Here is a 12107-nt window from a genome sequence, read left to right as displayed (position 1 = left end):
AAGTTTTAATAGTATTATTAGCAGTGTTCTAAGGCACCAAAATGCTGCGCTGTTACCCTGTTGCCCTGGTAATTTTGATGATGAAATTTAAACTGCATGCCTGTATCTGTGAGTGTAATGCCTCTCCAGTACGTGCTTTATTCTTCCTGCCCTTCTTCCATCCTCGCGAGGCCGTGCAGGCAAGAGGGACTGGGGAGGAACTGAGAGAACTGGAAGAATCTGGCTCTTGACTTTGTCAGAACAGCAGAGTGCATTAGTCTCTTACAGTAGAGGGTTATTTTCCAAACCTTAAATTAAGATGACATTTGAATTGACTTTGAAATATGGATCTGTAGAGAGAAACAGAATTGTTGGTCTATGTTTTACATACAAAACTAGATGGTTTTATGGATGTAGCACTTGGTTGTCACCTAGTGTGACTGCCAACAATTATGCATTTCACCAGGGAGATGTAGCACTTACTTCCAATTCCTTCTGCATTAAAGAACAGACCAAAATGAGCGCTGGTGCTAAAAGGTGGTAGCATCCATCTTATGGTAACTGACAAATATTGCACATCACTTGTGTGGATCACCTCCATGTCTTGCAAGATATCTGATGCTTGAACAGATGATCTAGAGCTATTTGGACAGCTTCATCTTTTTAAATAGCTTTTTTGTGTTGCTCTTATTTGCGAATTTGTTTTAGTCTGGAAATGTTTGCTGTGGCTGTCAGCATCCCACCATGCTTCCCTTCACCCCTGAGCTTATTGCTTATGGTCGCTCAGAATTGTTTCTCTTGCAACCAGATTCATGCTACTCATTCCTCTTTGAGTGCAAGTCTTGAATCTCATGTAGCACTGGAAACGTGATCTATTTTATCACAGGAGCAGTTGTTGTCACTACCTGTGTAGTTCTGCTGAACTGCTGAATCACCTGTGGTAACTCCCAGTGGATCTATTACTGCCTTCCAGTCTGGGGTATGCTGTACATGAATAGTCAGGTGTTTTGAATGTTCCTAACTGTTTTTCTTCCAGGACTCCTGCTGTGAAGGCAGATGTGCAGGATGCAGCAAGCATTGATCAGCCATCACAGAAACAATGTGGCCAGTCTGCAGGGTAAGCATGAAATACACCTTTCCCTCAGGTTCTGCTGGCTTAAGTTTAAAGAAATTTATTTGGAGAATGTGAGAAGTCTTTGCTACCCAAATTATCTTGGGAGCTTTTAGTCTCTAATGAGCAGCTACATTTACTTTTAGTATGAAACCATTTTTTTTTAAATAAAGTTGAATATAGTTTTGGGAAGCTTATTGCTTACTCAAACAATTTTGGTTGATCATATGTTAGCATATAACTTATTACAGAATAGGACTAATAAACAGATCAGGTCGCAGATTGTATTAAATCAGGCTGCTACCTGCAGACTGATAGGTACCACAAAAATAAATGCTAGAGAGTAGAATCTTGTTTGTTCATTTCCAGTTGAACTGCTGTTAGAATATATCTGCAAAATGTTTTTTGCTTTTTTCCTCTGTCTAGTCCCCAGATTTTGTAGTTGACTCTTCATGGCTGGTGAGCCTACCAGATTAATAGCTACAAAAGCCCTTGATTTACAGAATAAGTACCCTAGGATTGGCTTTGCCTTGGATAACTGCTTGCTGTCTTCCCATGATTTTCCAAGGCCACCAAAGTTAATTATGTAGCCGTCTTATAATTAAAAATGAACAAACAAAAATAAATAAATTAATAAAACAAATGTGAGCTTATTTAGCACTGATTCAGTCACTGAAAAATGGGAATGAAGTAGGTTATTAAATAGTTTTAATTCTCACTTTCCTCTAAAGGCAAATGTCAGTCCTCGCGGAACCTCAGTCAACACAGACTTCAGCAAATGAGCAAGAAAATGCAGGTATGTTGCTTCTTCAAGAGCACCAAGTCCTGGGACTCTCCAAATTGGGAAATTATTACTTTGTCTCTCTTGTTCTTGCAGAAGAAAATCTCGGATCTAATACTCTTTTTAGTCACGCTTTAAAGTTGCTACCTTCAACCTCTTCACAGTCCAGTGTCATTTATATACAATTGCAGTAGCATGGATAGTTCTCACTTATAACATTTTTTCTTCTCTTCCTCATTCCTGCAAATTGGCATTTGTGGAGCATGATTTCTGTGGAAACTTGGTTCTCCTGTAATAGCAGTTAGAAGCTGCTGATGTGATCTGTTGTTAAGCATCTTCAGTATGAACAAATTCACGAAGATGTAAATTTTGTCTCTTCACAAAGATGTGAATTTTGGTAAACATATGAGTCTTTACCGTAGTGAAATTGTAATTTGAACTTTGTAGGTTCTTCTTAGACATATTTACTGGTCAAAAGGCAAGTCAGTATGTAAGTAATTTATTCAGTTGTGCAACAACCAATGGGGAAAAGAAAAATCATTCTACCTAATTTCCATCTTCATAGTAGCTTCTGTCTTTTCTAGGCTCAAAAGCTATTGAGGAAGAAGAGAGCACTTTCAGCTCCCCACTTATGTTTTGGCTTCAACAAGAACAAAAGAGGAAAGAATGTCTTGGTGAGAAGAAACCGAAGAAAGGTTTGGTTTTTGAGATATCAAGTGATGATGGCTTTCAAATCTGTGCAGAAAGTATTGAAGGTAAGAACTGTGCTTTTCTTTTGTATTGGTTTTAACTTTCCTTGCTAGAAGTAAAATTGTGACTTCTGAGAATCTGTTACTTGTTTTTATACGTTTTTAAAAAAAAAAAAAAAAAAAAAAAAACTCCTGATTTACAGCCCTAGAACAATCCTAGTTCCTAGCAATGTCTGGATCCTGTTAAAATATAGATAGATAGATAGATCACTGTCCCATTTTGTTTTATCAATTGACCAACAGTGTTGAACCATAGTTTGTCAAGAAACAGTGTAGATCAGACAGTATGGCATTTAGACTTATCCTCCAGAGCAATTGCTGAAGAAGCTTACTTCTCTTTTATGATGCAGTGAATTTTGGAGAGGATGGAAGCAATTGAATGCAAAGATCTTAATTTATGGTCCATGAATGGAATGCAAACTTCGTATTATCTGATTAGCATATTTAGATGTGAACATTTTGTTGGAAAACAGCATACTGCACGCGCACTTAGAAATCTACTAATAGTAGGTTGTTTCACTGGAAACCTGGTAAAACATGAAAATATAGAGACATAGCAAGGTACCCATTTTGGCAGTCTTCAGTGCCCAACGCTTTGGATACTCTTTCACTGCTTTGTCGTCTTTTTGTGTAACTGCAGATGCTTGGAAGTCACTAACTGACAAAGTTCAAGAAGCCCGTTCAAATGCCCGCCTGAAACAGCTATCTTTTGCAGGTAACATCCAGTTTTTCTTATGTAGAGTGAACTAGCTAATCCAATGCTTCTGTGAAAATTGCAGGCTAGCAAAAAAGTGATATTTAATGAGGTGCTGTATCCTCCTGTTTCTAGTCTGCATGGTCAGGGTTTTTTTGTTTCATTTTTGTTGTTGTGCTCTATTTCATATTCCAGGTGTGAATGGTTTGAGGATGCTGGGCATTATCCACGATACTGTTGTGTTTCTGATTGAGCAACTTTATGGAGCAAAGCACTGCCACAACTACAAGTTCAGATTTCATAAACCAGAGGAGGCCAATGAGCCGCCTCTGAATCCACATGGCTCTGCTAGGGCCGAAGTCCACCTGAGGCAAGTGTGAGCTTTGTCATTGTTAAGGGTAATGGTCCATTGGCTTGTTTAATCCTATGTCAGGGCACAAGCAACAAGTCTCTAGAGCACTTTCTGCTCTCAGTTAAAAAGAAATGTTAGCAGCTTTCTCAGGTAAATCAATTATATTGCATCTTGTGAGTCTGTGCATTTTTCTGTGCAATCCTGTTGTCAGTTGCTTTGTTTAACAAAGCTTTCCTGGCTAGTGCCTTCATTTATAGTTCTCAGAAACTATTGTGCATTACCCTGATGCATAGAAAGCTGTGAAAGAGGACAGACAGGAGAAGGTGTGAAGCAATAAACATGTCAAGTTGTTGTGGCAACCAAATGTTTCAATTATTTTTAGTTAGTAACACAAAATTCCTTTGATCTCATTAAATTGCAGGAAATCTGCATTTGATATGTTTAATTTCTTGGCATCTAAACACCGACAGCCACCAGAATACAACCCAAACGATGAGGAAGAGGAGGAAGTACAACTGAAATCAGCCCGGTATGTAGCAGGGTTTAAAGGTGGAAAATAAAGCTGTGGTGTTAAAACTAAGAGATTAGGCTTAGTTGTGTGTTGTGGGTTTTGAGGTGGTATTTAAAACTTCAAAGCTACAAAGCCCTAGAAAATACAGGGGAGACTCCTACAATAACGAGATAACTGACAACTGGCCTGATTGGTCACCTTCAGGCTTCCTTTCGATGTTTCTTTTCCCTGCTAATTTAAGGCGAACATTCTGATGAGAATTTCATGAGTAAAGGGAGAAAATGACCTGTATTGAAAGAAAGGATTGCTGATTAGCAGTGAGTTTGTTTGAATTAAGATGTGAGAGAAAACTGCTCTACACATAGCGTTTATGTGTGCACGTGTGTATTACACTGAATTAATTTTGACTGTGTTCTCAGTGGGCTGCAGTGACTGAAAGTTTATATCTTGGAAACTATCCTAGATAATATGCGTGGCATGGGCTCTCAAATAAATGTCATCACTTAGCAGCATTTCTCTGTTCTAGGAGGGCAACCAGTATGGATCTGCCAATGCCCATGCGATTCCGACACCTGAAGAAGACCTCCAAGGAGGCAGTTGGTGTTTACAGGTATGGGTTTGTTCTGATACTCTCAGATGGGCATCTCGGACAGAGAAAGGTAAAAACCGAAAACCTGTGAAGTCGTGGTGCAAAATTGAGGGGAAGAAACATCTTTGTTTTTATTTGAAGAAGTAATCCTCAGCACAAACTACTTATTCCTGCTGACTCCTCTTGGTGATAGCCAAGGCATTTGCTTAGGAGTGGACAGAAGAGCTCTAGTGGTGTTCTCATTGGCAGTACGTTGTAGAAGTGTGACATAATGCTGTGGGCCTTGCAATGAAATAACTTGTTTTCTGCAGTGTTCGTGGTCCTACGTTTCTAAGTTTCACTTGTATTTTTTGAAATATTCTCTTACCCTGTTGCTTTTTTAGGTCTCCCATCCATGGCCGGGGCCTGTTCTGCAAAAGGAACATCGATGCAGGTGAGATGGTGATCGAATATTCGGGCAATGTCATTCGCTCCATCCTCACTGACAAACGAGAGAAGTACTATGACAGTAAGGTGAGTTTTGAGGGCTTTTGCAGAACTTCTTCAAAAGCATAACAGGCCACTTTTCCCATTGGGTCATCTAAGGAAATCTAGCAGACAGTGAACTTGGCTATTAATCAGGCTTTGGGGTCAAAGCTCTTTGTAACAAGAACCCGTACTTGCTGGAGCTCTAGATTGTTTCTTATTTTCTCCTCTGGACTGGGAAAAACATCAGTGGGGTCTTCATGTTGCAGATCCAAAGGGTGAAGGGATGAAATAATTCAAGCATGAGCTTATGAAGACAAGTGAAGAGAGGTTGCGGATATTCTTAATGACCTGGCTTTTGGTTGCCACATCTCTGTAATGATCTAAGCTGTCTGTTAGCGTAGCCGTCTCTTCGCCTCACTTGCCTAATTGTCTTTCTGTCCTCTGTGTAGGGGATTGGTTGCTACATGTTCCGCATCGATGACTCTGAAGTGGTGGATGCCACCATGCATGGGAATGCAGCCCGCTTCATCAATCACTCTTGTGAGCCCAACTGCTACTCCCGGGTCATCAACATTGATGGCCAAAAACACATTGTCATCTTCGCCATGCGCAAAATCTACCGGGGGGAAGAACTTACGTATGACTACAAGTTCCCCATCGAAGACGCCAGCAACAAACTGCCCTGTAACTGCGGTGCCAAGAAGTGCAGGAAGTTTTTAAACTAGAACTTCCGTGACCTGCAAGTGAGCCCTAAAGGGCCTGGGGCGAACCAAAGCTTCTAGTGAATCCCTACCCTGCCATTCGCAAGGGAGAGGGAAGGACGGAGGCAGGAATGAAGATCAGCTGGGCTCAGGGACCTAACTGGCGGCTGTGTTTCTCTGTCAGAGTCCACATCTTCATGTCTCGCATGCGCACACTTACCCTTATGAAAGACACAGGCGACTGGAGAAGATCCTCAGTGTGATTATGTTTTTGCTATTGTCGTTCCTGCCCCAACCCTCAGAATTTGTTTGTCAGAATGGGGCTGATGAGTGGGAGAGGGGAGGGTAGACAGACCCAGGTATAGGGGAGTCCTCACGGATCCCGTCCTTCTGTTGTCTCTTGGCTCAAAGTGGTGAATGTGGAGTTCTTGTTTTCATTCGACTGTCGTGTCATAAGTTTTGAAAGCACAGTATGTGACTGCTCTTTTCTCCTAGGGAGAGAAACTGTGTCCCACCAACCAGCTACTCTGAGAACTTTGTACGTGTCTGTGATTCCTTGTGCTATGCATCTCCAAAACACTATTTGTGAGTTGGTTGGTACACTGTGTGGCATAGGTGGCCTGCTGCGCCGCGTGGGTCTGGCTTAATCTGTTTTAATCTAGGAAGACTGAATGGGGGAGAGCATCAGATAGCAGCCGAAGGTAAACTGAGAAGGATTTGGATAGTGTTTCGCTCTGAAATTCCTGCCCGAGTGCAGGGGAATTCCTGGCATTCTTTAGCAGAGAAAGGGCTTGTGCCAACTGGTTTCAGAGCTGTAAATCTTTGAGAGCAAACTGCTTGCTTTCAGCAGCACCCTCCCTCTGCAGTGTAGGAGGGAAGCGGCGTTTTCCCTTGTTCCTGTCGTCAGAGGCTGTCTTTCTCCTTTGACCTAGGGACTGAAAGGCTCCTCTGGTGACAGAGGTGTGTCTGCTACTGTGGGGCTGCCCCAAGGGACAAACGTCTTCAGGGGAGAGAAGCAGTGGTGGCAGCGGGTTCTGCTGTTGGCCGCTTGTGGCTGTAGAGCAAGAACTAGGAGCGACTTCTGAGGACGCTTCCCCGGGAGCTGCTCTGCTCAGCCTCCTCGAGCAGCGTCCTAGGGTGTGATGTAGAGACAAACAAGTGACTTCTCCAGGCACGTGCCTGTCGCGACCCGTCTTCGGTGTGTAGTTTCGTGATCTGCTATGAAAGGCACAGGAAGAGGCACCAAAATGGAGTGTAAATTCTCTGAAAACGCAAGGCCAAACACTAACCAGCCCCATGTACTCCGTGCAGCACTTAGAAACGCATAGGAATAAATCAACTAGCGATTGGCACAGCTGAAATTGTGGTAGCTGAAGAATCGAGCTTATCTGAAGTGAATCAGAAGACACTATTGTCCTGGTGAAAGTAATGTAAATCCTCCTCCCTTTTGGGTCTGCTCCACGCCTCAAAAAAAAAAAAAAAAAAAAGGAAAGAAAAAGCCCCAAGCCTAACAAATTAAGACATTGGATTTTACTCTGTTCTGTTTACAGTTTAGTATTTAAGGTTTTATAAATGTAAATATATTTTGTATATTTTTCTATGAGAAGCACTTCATAGGTAAAAGCACTTATGACGAGGCTTTTTAAACAGTGGTATTATCCTAATTTAAAAGAATCTGTTTTTAATATTGTTTTTATTTTCATAGGACGGTTATAGGAAATATCTGGCTGGACACAGTCTGATCCTTTCTCCAGAGAGAGGGGTACACTTTATTTTTTATTTTTTAATCTTGTTCTGCCTTTTTGACTTCAGTAACTGTTTCTAGGAGGTTTGGCTGGACCTTAAACTTTTATTTTCTTGTCAAGATAGGGGCAGGAGGAAGAATTGCCCAGCTTAGGAGGAGTTTGACTCATGGGAACTGTATCTGAACACGGAGGCATGATTCTGCCTTGCCACACACCCGTACCCTGTGTGTATTTCAGGAAAGAGAGAGAGAGAGAACTGACCCTTAGTAACTTCACCTCTTCTGCTTGGCGTTCAGGATGAGCATTTGTGGGAGCATTTCCCACCCTGCCGTGTCCACTCAGCTCAGCTGTCCCTAAAGGGGGGGCTTGGATGAGTGTGGGGCTGGGGCAGTGAGGGGCATCCCCAGCCCAGGTCAGCTGCATGGGCCCCTCGCTGCGCCCAGGGGCAGGTCCTGCTCCAGTCCCCAGGTCGTGTCCCCGTCACGGAGGGTCAGTGTGCCGCTCATCACTGCTTTGTCCGGAGCAGCTCCCCTGGAGAAAGACTGCACCTTCCTTCTCTAGGTAAATCCACAGCTCTCTGGACACAGAAACATGGTCCTGTGGAAATCTGTCGAAGCAATAGGGCCCCGGCCCTCCTCGGCTCGCCGCCGTCTGGGGTGGCGCGGGGCACGCACCCACGCGTGCGCTCCTGATCCCACAGCGTCTCTCTTGAGACGAGAGCAATCGTTCCTGGGAGCAGTTAAACCATGAAGCACCCTTGCTTTTTGTAAACTGTCCCTGTGGGTAGGTTAGTAGCCGTTTTGGGGGCTGCCAAATCGCAAGGCAACCCCAAAACTGCACGAGCAGTTTGTAGGAAATGGACCGAACTGACTGAACTCCCCACGCTTGCAGGCTTGCACTCCGTTATCTGTGCGCTTCAGGCCCCGAGACCTCTTCCTCTGACCTGGGAATGAAATACAGCACTCACGGGGTCAGGAACTGCTGGTTTCCTTTCTTTATTGCACTGCGTGATTATTATTTGGTAATAACTGTTTAAAGAAGAGTCAAATTGAAGCTGCATTTGTTACTGAAACGATTTGATGCACTGACAGTTTGGGAACGCACATACCTTGAGAAGGCCAAAAAGCGCGTCTGGGGGCGAGATCTCAGCCCTGCCTCCGCGGACGCGGCTGCTCTTTGTCCTTTTTCTTTCTTGGTTTTGACAGCATTGCTGGGGGACAGCTCTCACCGTGGTTAAACCTGAGAACCGTGTGCGGAAAGAGGGGGGCGCGGCGTGCCCCGCCGGCAGCTCCCTGCCGCTCTGCGGGGGCAGGAGGGCGTCCAGACTGGGAAATGGGTGGCTGGGGAGCCCGAGGGAAAGCCCCGGGAGCACCCCGGGAGCCAGGCACCAGGAATCCCCTCCTGCAAGGACTGGTGGAGCAGACGGGCCCGGTGGGGCCCCCGCTCGCTGTTCGCTTTGCTGCTATACCTGCGGCGGCTGCCTGGGCAGGTGCCGCTGTGGCCAGTGAAAGTGTCTGTACCCAGAGAAGCTGAGCTGTGCCGCCGGGCCGGGGTGTCCACGCTCCTGTCCCGCTCGCAGCGTTTGACTCTCTCTTTTGGGCGAATGGAAATAAGGCAGGGAGAGGCCTCGGCAGCCAGCGCGTGCGTGTCCTGTCACCCGTGAGATGCTTGCCTGCGTGTGCCCTTCCACCCCGTTCTGCCTGGGCTAACGGTGAGCACAGCACAGCTTCCCAGTCTATGAATGTATATTTTATAAGGACTGACACAGATCATGATATCTGAAAATACTAAAAAAAAAAAAAAAAAAAAAAAAAAAAAAAAAAAATGGAACCTTAGGGCGTTTATTTTTTATTTGTACAAACCGATTTTTTTTTTTAAAGGAAAAGCGGGTCATTGCAAAGGGCTGGGTATCTTTCTGTTCGTTGTTTTTCTTTCATTTCAAAGCAATACCAGGTTCTTCAGTGAGATGGTCTTTGTGCAGAATCATGCCATTCAAACCCATACTACTGGTCCACATCCAACACTTGCAAGTTTTTTTTATAACTATAAATACAATATATATAGGAACTAATATAGTAATGCACCGTGTAATGAAGCCTAGTTCAGTATCGGTCCATGGCTTTTAATTCTCTTAACACTATAGATAAGGATTGTGTTACAGTTGCTAACGGAGGCGGGAAGAACTCGGGCTGCGCGTTTCCAGGCGGCCTCGGCGGTGCCAGGCAGCGAGCAGGCCTGGCTCTGGGAGCTGGAAAATGGGAGGAAAAAACGAGGAGCCCGGGAACGGGCAGCTCGAGGGCTCCCCTGACCTTTATTGTTACCAGTCAGTACTTGTACAACTTGGTTTTTTCCTTTTTTTTTCCTCTCTTTTTGGTTATGAATGTTGGGGTACCACCTGCATATAGGGAAAAATGTGCTCTGTGCTTTCCTGGTATCTTTTTAACAAGGTACAGTAGCTTTGTCTATCAACCAAGAACTATACTTGTGGTGTTTCTTTTATTGAACTTAACAGTCTCTTTAGTAAATACAGGTAGGTGAATAATTGTTTCAAAAAAGAAAAAAAAAAAAAAAAAAAGAAAAAAAAAACTCTGCAAAGGCAAGGTTATGTTCTAGAAATACACTTCTTGACAACTTATCATGTATAACAAATCTTTTTTTTTCTTGTGTTCTTCCAAGCTTCTGTTTTGTTTTTCTTTTTAAAAAAAAAAAAAAAAAGAGGAAACGTGTCTAAAGTACATCAGTGTTAACTCCCTGTCACAGGGAAGAAGGAAATACTTTAATAGTTTAAAAAAAATGCTGAAAGCTCTGCAAAAGACTGAATGTAAAAAATAAAAAGTGTACATAGTTGTAAAAACAAAACAAAAAAACAAAAAACAAAGGAGTTTTTAAACATGTTTATTTTCTATGCACTTTTTTTTATTTAAGTGATAGTTTAATTAATAAACATGTCAAGTTTATTGCTGCAGAGGGTTGCTCTTGGTTTATTCCTGAGGGTCGGAAGCTGGTCCTCCTGGTTTAAATGATCCTATTTCTCATCCCCCGTGCGCTTCGGCGCTCTGCCCGCGTGCCCCAGCTGCTTGACCAGAGCCCTCAGCCAGGGTCAGGAGGGGTGCAAAACACCACGCCGAGGAGGATGGGGATGGCAGAGCGAGTGTCTGCAGCCTGGCTGCTCCCTGGGGGAATTGGCTGGGTTGGGGGGTGGAGGAGCCCAGCGGCCGGGCTGGGATAGGATGGGGATGGGCGAGCGGTGCCAGTGGGGTGAACATTAACCCGCCAGCAGCTGGCCTCCAGCCCTGCCACCCACGCACGCAGCACCATGGCCACCGCTAACGACAGAGCCATCCTGCAGACCATTTTCAACCCCAGCACTCCGTTTGGGGACATCCCTGGACTGGATGAGGAGGAGGAGGATGTCCAGGAGGAAGGTGAGGCAGAAGCAGCTCCAGGTTCCTGCGGGTTGCTTCCCATGAGCAGAGGAGCAGCCCCTCTCCCTCCTGCTGGGCTGCCACCCGGGGGTGGTTTGGGGTCCGCTCTGCCTCCCTGGGGCTGGATTTGGGGGCCTGGGACAGGTACCTGGGGATGGAGGGGAGGGCACTGGGTGCTCACAACCCCGCTGCTGGCGCCTGCCCGCTGTGGAGCACAGGCTGAGGGATGCTGCCTTTGTCACCACGCAGAGGAGACTTTTGCGCCCGAGCTGCTGGAGCAGGTCCGGGACCTGGAGCTGCAGGGGGTTTCTGCCGCTGAATCTGGAGACGTGAGCACCGCCCTGGAACGCTTCAACGAGGCCATCCGCCTGCTCCCCGGGCGCGCCTCGGGATACAACAACCGTGCCCAGGCCCTGCGCCTCAAGGGGGACGTGGCAGGTAAGGGCTACGGGGCCAGGCAGTGGGGCAAAGCACCGGACTCCCCAAGCTCCCCACCACCTTTTTGCCTTGTCCAGGTGCCCTGCGGGACCTCGACACCGCCATCCACCTGGCCAGGGGCTGCGGCCGCGCCGCCTGCCAGAGCTTCGTGCAGCGGGGGCTGATCCGCCGGCTGCAGGCCCGCGATGAGGACGCCCGGCGCGACTTCCAGCGTGCGGCCCGCCTGGGCAGCGCGTTCGCCCGGCAGCAGCTGGTGCTGCTCAACCCCTACTCGGCCCTCTGCAACCAGATGCTCTGTGAGATGCTGGGGCGGCTGCGCAACCCCAACAGCGCCGGCAGCGACTGAGGCTGCAGCCGCCGGAGCCCCCCCCTCCCCTTCATCCTGCTGCCTCTGAGCCCCCAGGAGGTTTGAAGCCTGGTGGAGGCAGCAGCACTCAGCCCGTCTGACCCCAGGGTGCCCTGAGGAAAGCTTCCTGCGCTCCGGCTTTGTCTCAGCTCTGTTCCGCCCCAAATAAAACCTGGCTGTCTGCCCAGCAGGGCTCTGGCTGCGGCGTTGTCGGTGCT

At 46.2% G+C, this 12107-nt stretch overlaps 2 protein-coding genes across 6 annotated transcripts in view; both read left to right on the top strand.

Annotated features, from left to right (window-relative positions):
* The window catches only part of KMT2A (lysine methyltransferase 2A), a 47419-nt gene extending 36774 nt beyond the window's left edge, over window positions 1-10645 (top strand). For all 5 annotated transcript variants that reach the window (XM_084495863.1, XM_084495864.1, XM_084495861.1 and 2 more), the window contains 9 exons: window positions 1016-1096; window positions 1822-1886; window positions 2456-2626; window positions 3261-3335; window positions 3510-3684; window positions 4088-4195; window positions 4704-4787; window positions 5150-5279; window positions 5684-10645. In XM_084495863.1, coding sequence (XP_084351989.1) covers window positions 1016-1096; window positions 1822-1886; window positions 2456-2626; window positions 3261-3335; window positions 3510-3684; window positions 4088-4195; window positions 4704-4787; window positions 5150-5279; window positions 5684-5959 — 1165 coding nt within the window. In that variant the 3' untranslated portion in view covers window positions 5960-10645. The remainder of the gene's footprint in view (window positions 1-1015; window positions 1097-1821; window positions 1887-2455; window positions 2627-3260; window positions 3336-3509; window positions 3685-4087; window positions 4196-4703; window positions 4788-5149; window positions 5280-5683) is intronic.
* Window positions 10646-10952: 307 nt separating this feature from the next.
* Window positions 10953-12081, top strand: TTC36 (tetratricopeptide repeat domain 36). The gene is made up of 3 exons (XM_084495885.1): window positions 10953-11105; window positions 11355-11543; window positions 11621-12081. The coding sequence occupies exons 1-3, from the start codon at window positions 10997-10999 to the stop codon at window positions 11887-11889; spliced, it is 567 nt and encodes a 188-aa protein (XP_084352011.1). The 5' UTR covers window positions 10953-10996; the 3' UTR covers window positions 11890-12081.
* The last annotated feature ends 26 nt before the right edge of the window (window positions 12082-12107 follow it).

This window comes from Aythya ferina (assembly GCF_964211825.1).
Source record: "Aythya ferina genome assembly, chromosome: 22".
Classification (NCBI taxonomy): Eukaryota; Metazoa; Chordata; class Aves; order Anseriformes; family Anatidae; genus Aythya; species Aythya ferina.
The sequence above is the reverse complement of the archived record's forward strand: the minus strand, read 5'-3'. Positions and strand labels throughout refer to the sequence as shown.

Coding starts and splice junctions, on each gene's coding strand:
- TTC36 (XM_084495885.1), top strand. CDS start 10,997: ATGGCCACCGCTAACGACAGAGCCATCCTGCAGACCATTTTCAACCCC. Junction 11,106..11,354: donor GGAGGATGTCCAGGAGGAAG/GTGAGGCAGAAG, acceptor GTCACCACGCAG/AGGAGACTTTTGCGCCCGAG. Junction 11,544..11,620: donor CCTCAAGGGGGACGTGGCAG/GTAAGGGCTACG, acceptor TGCCTTGTCCAG/GTGCCCTGCGGGACCTCGAC.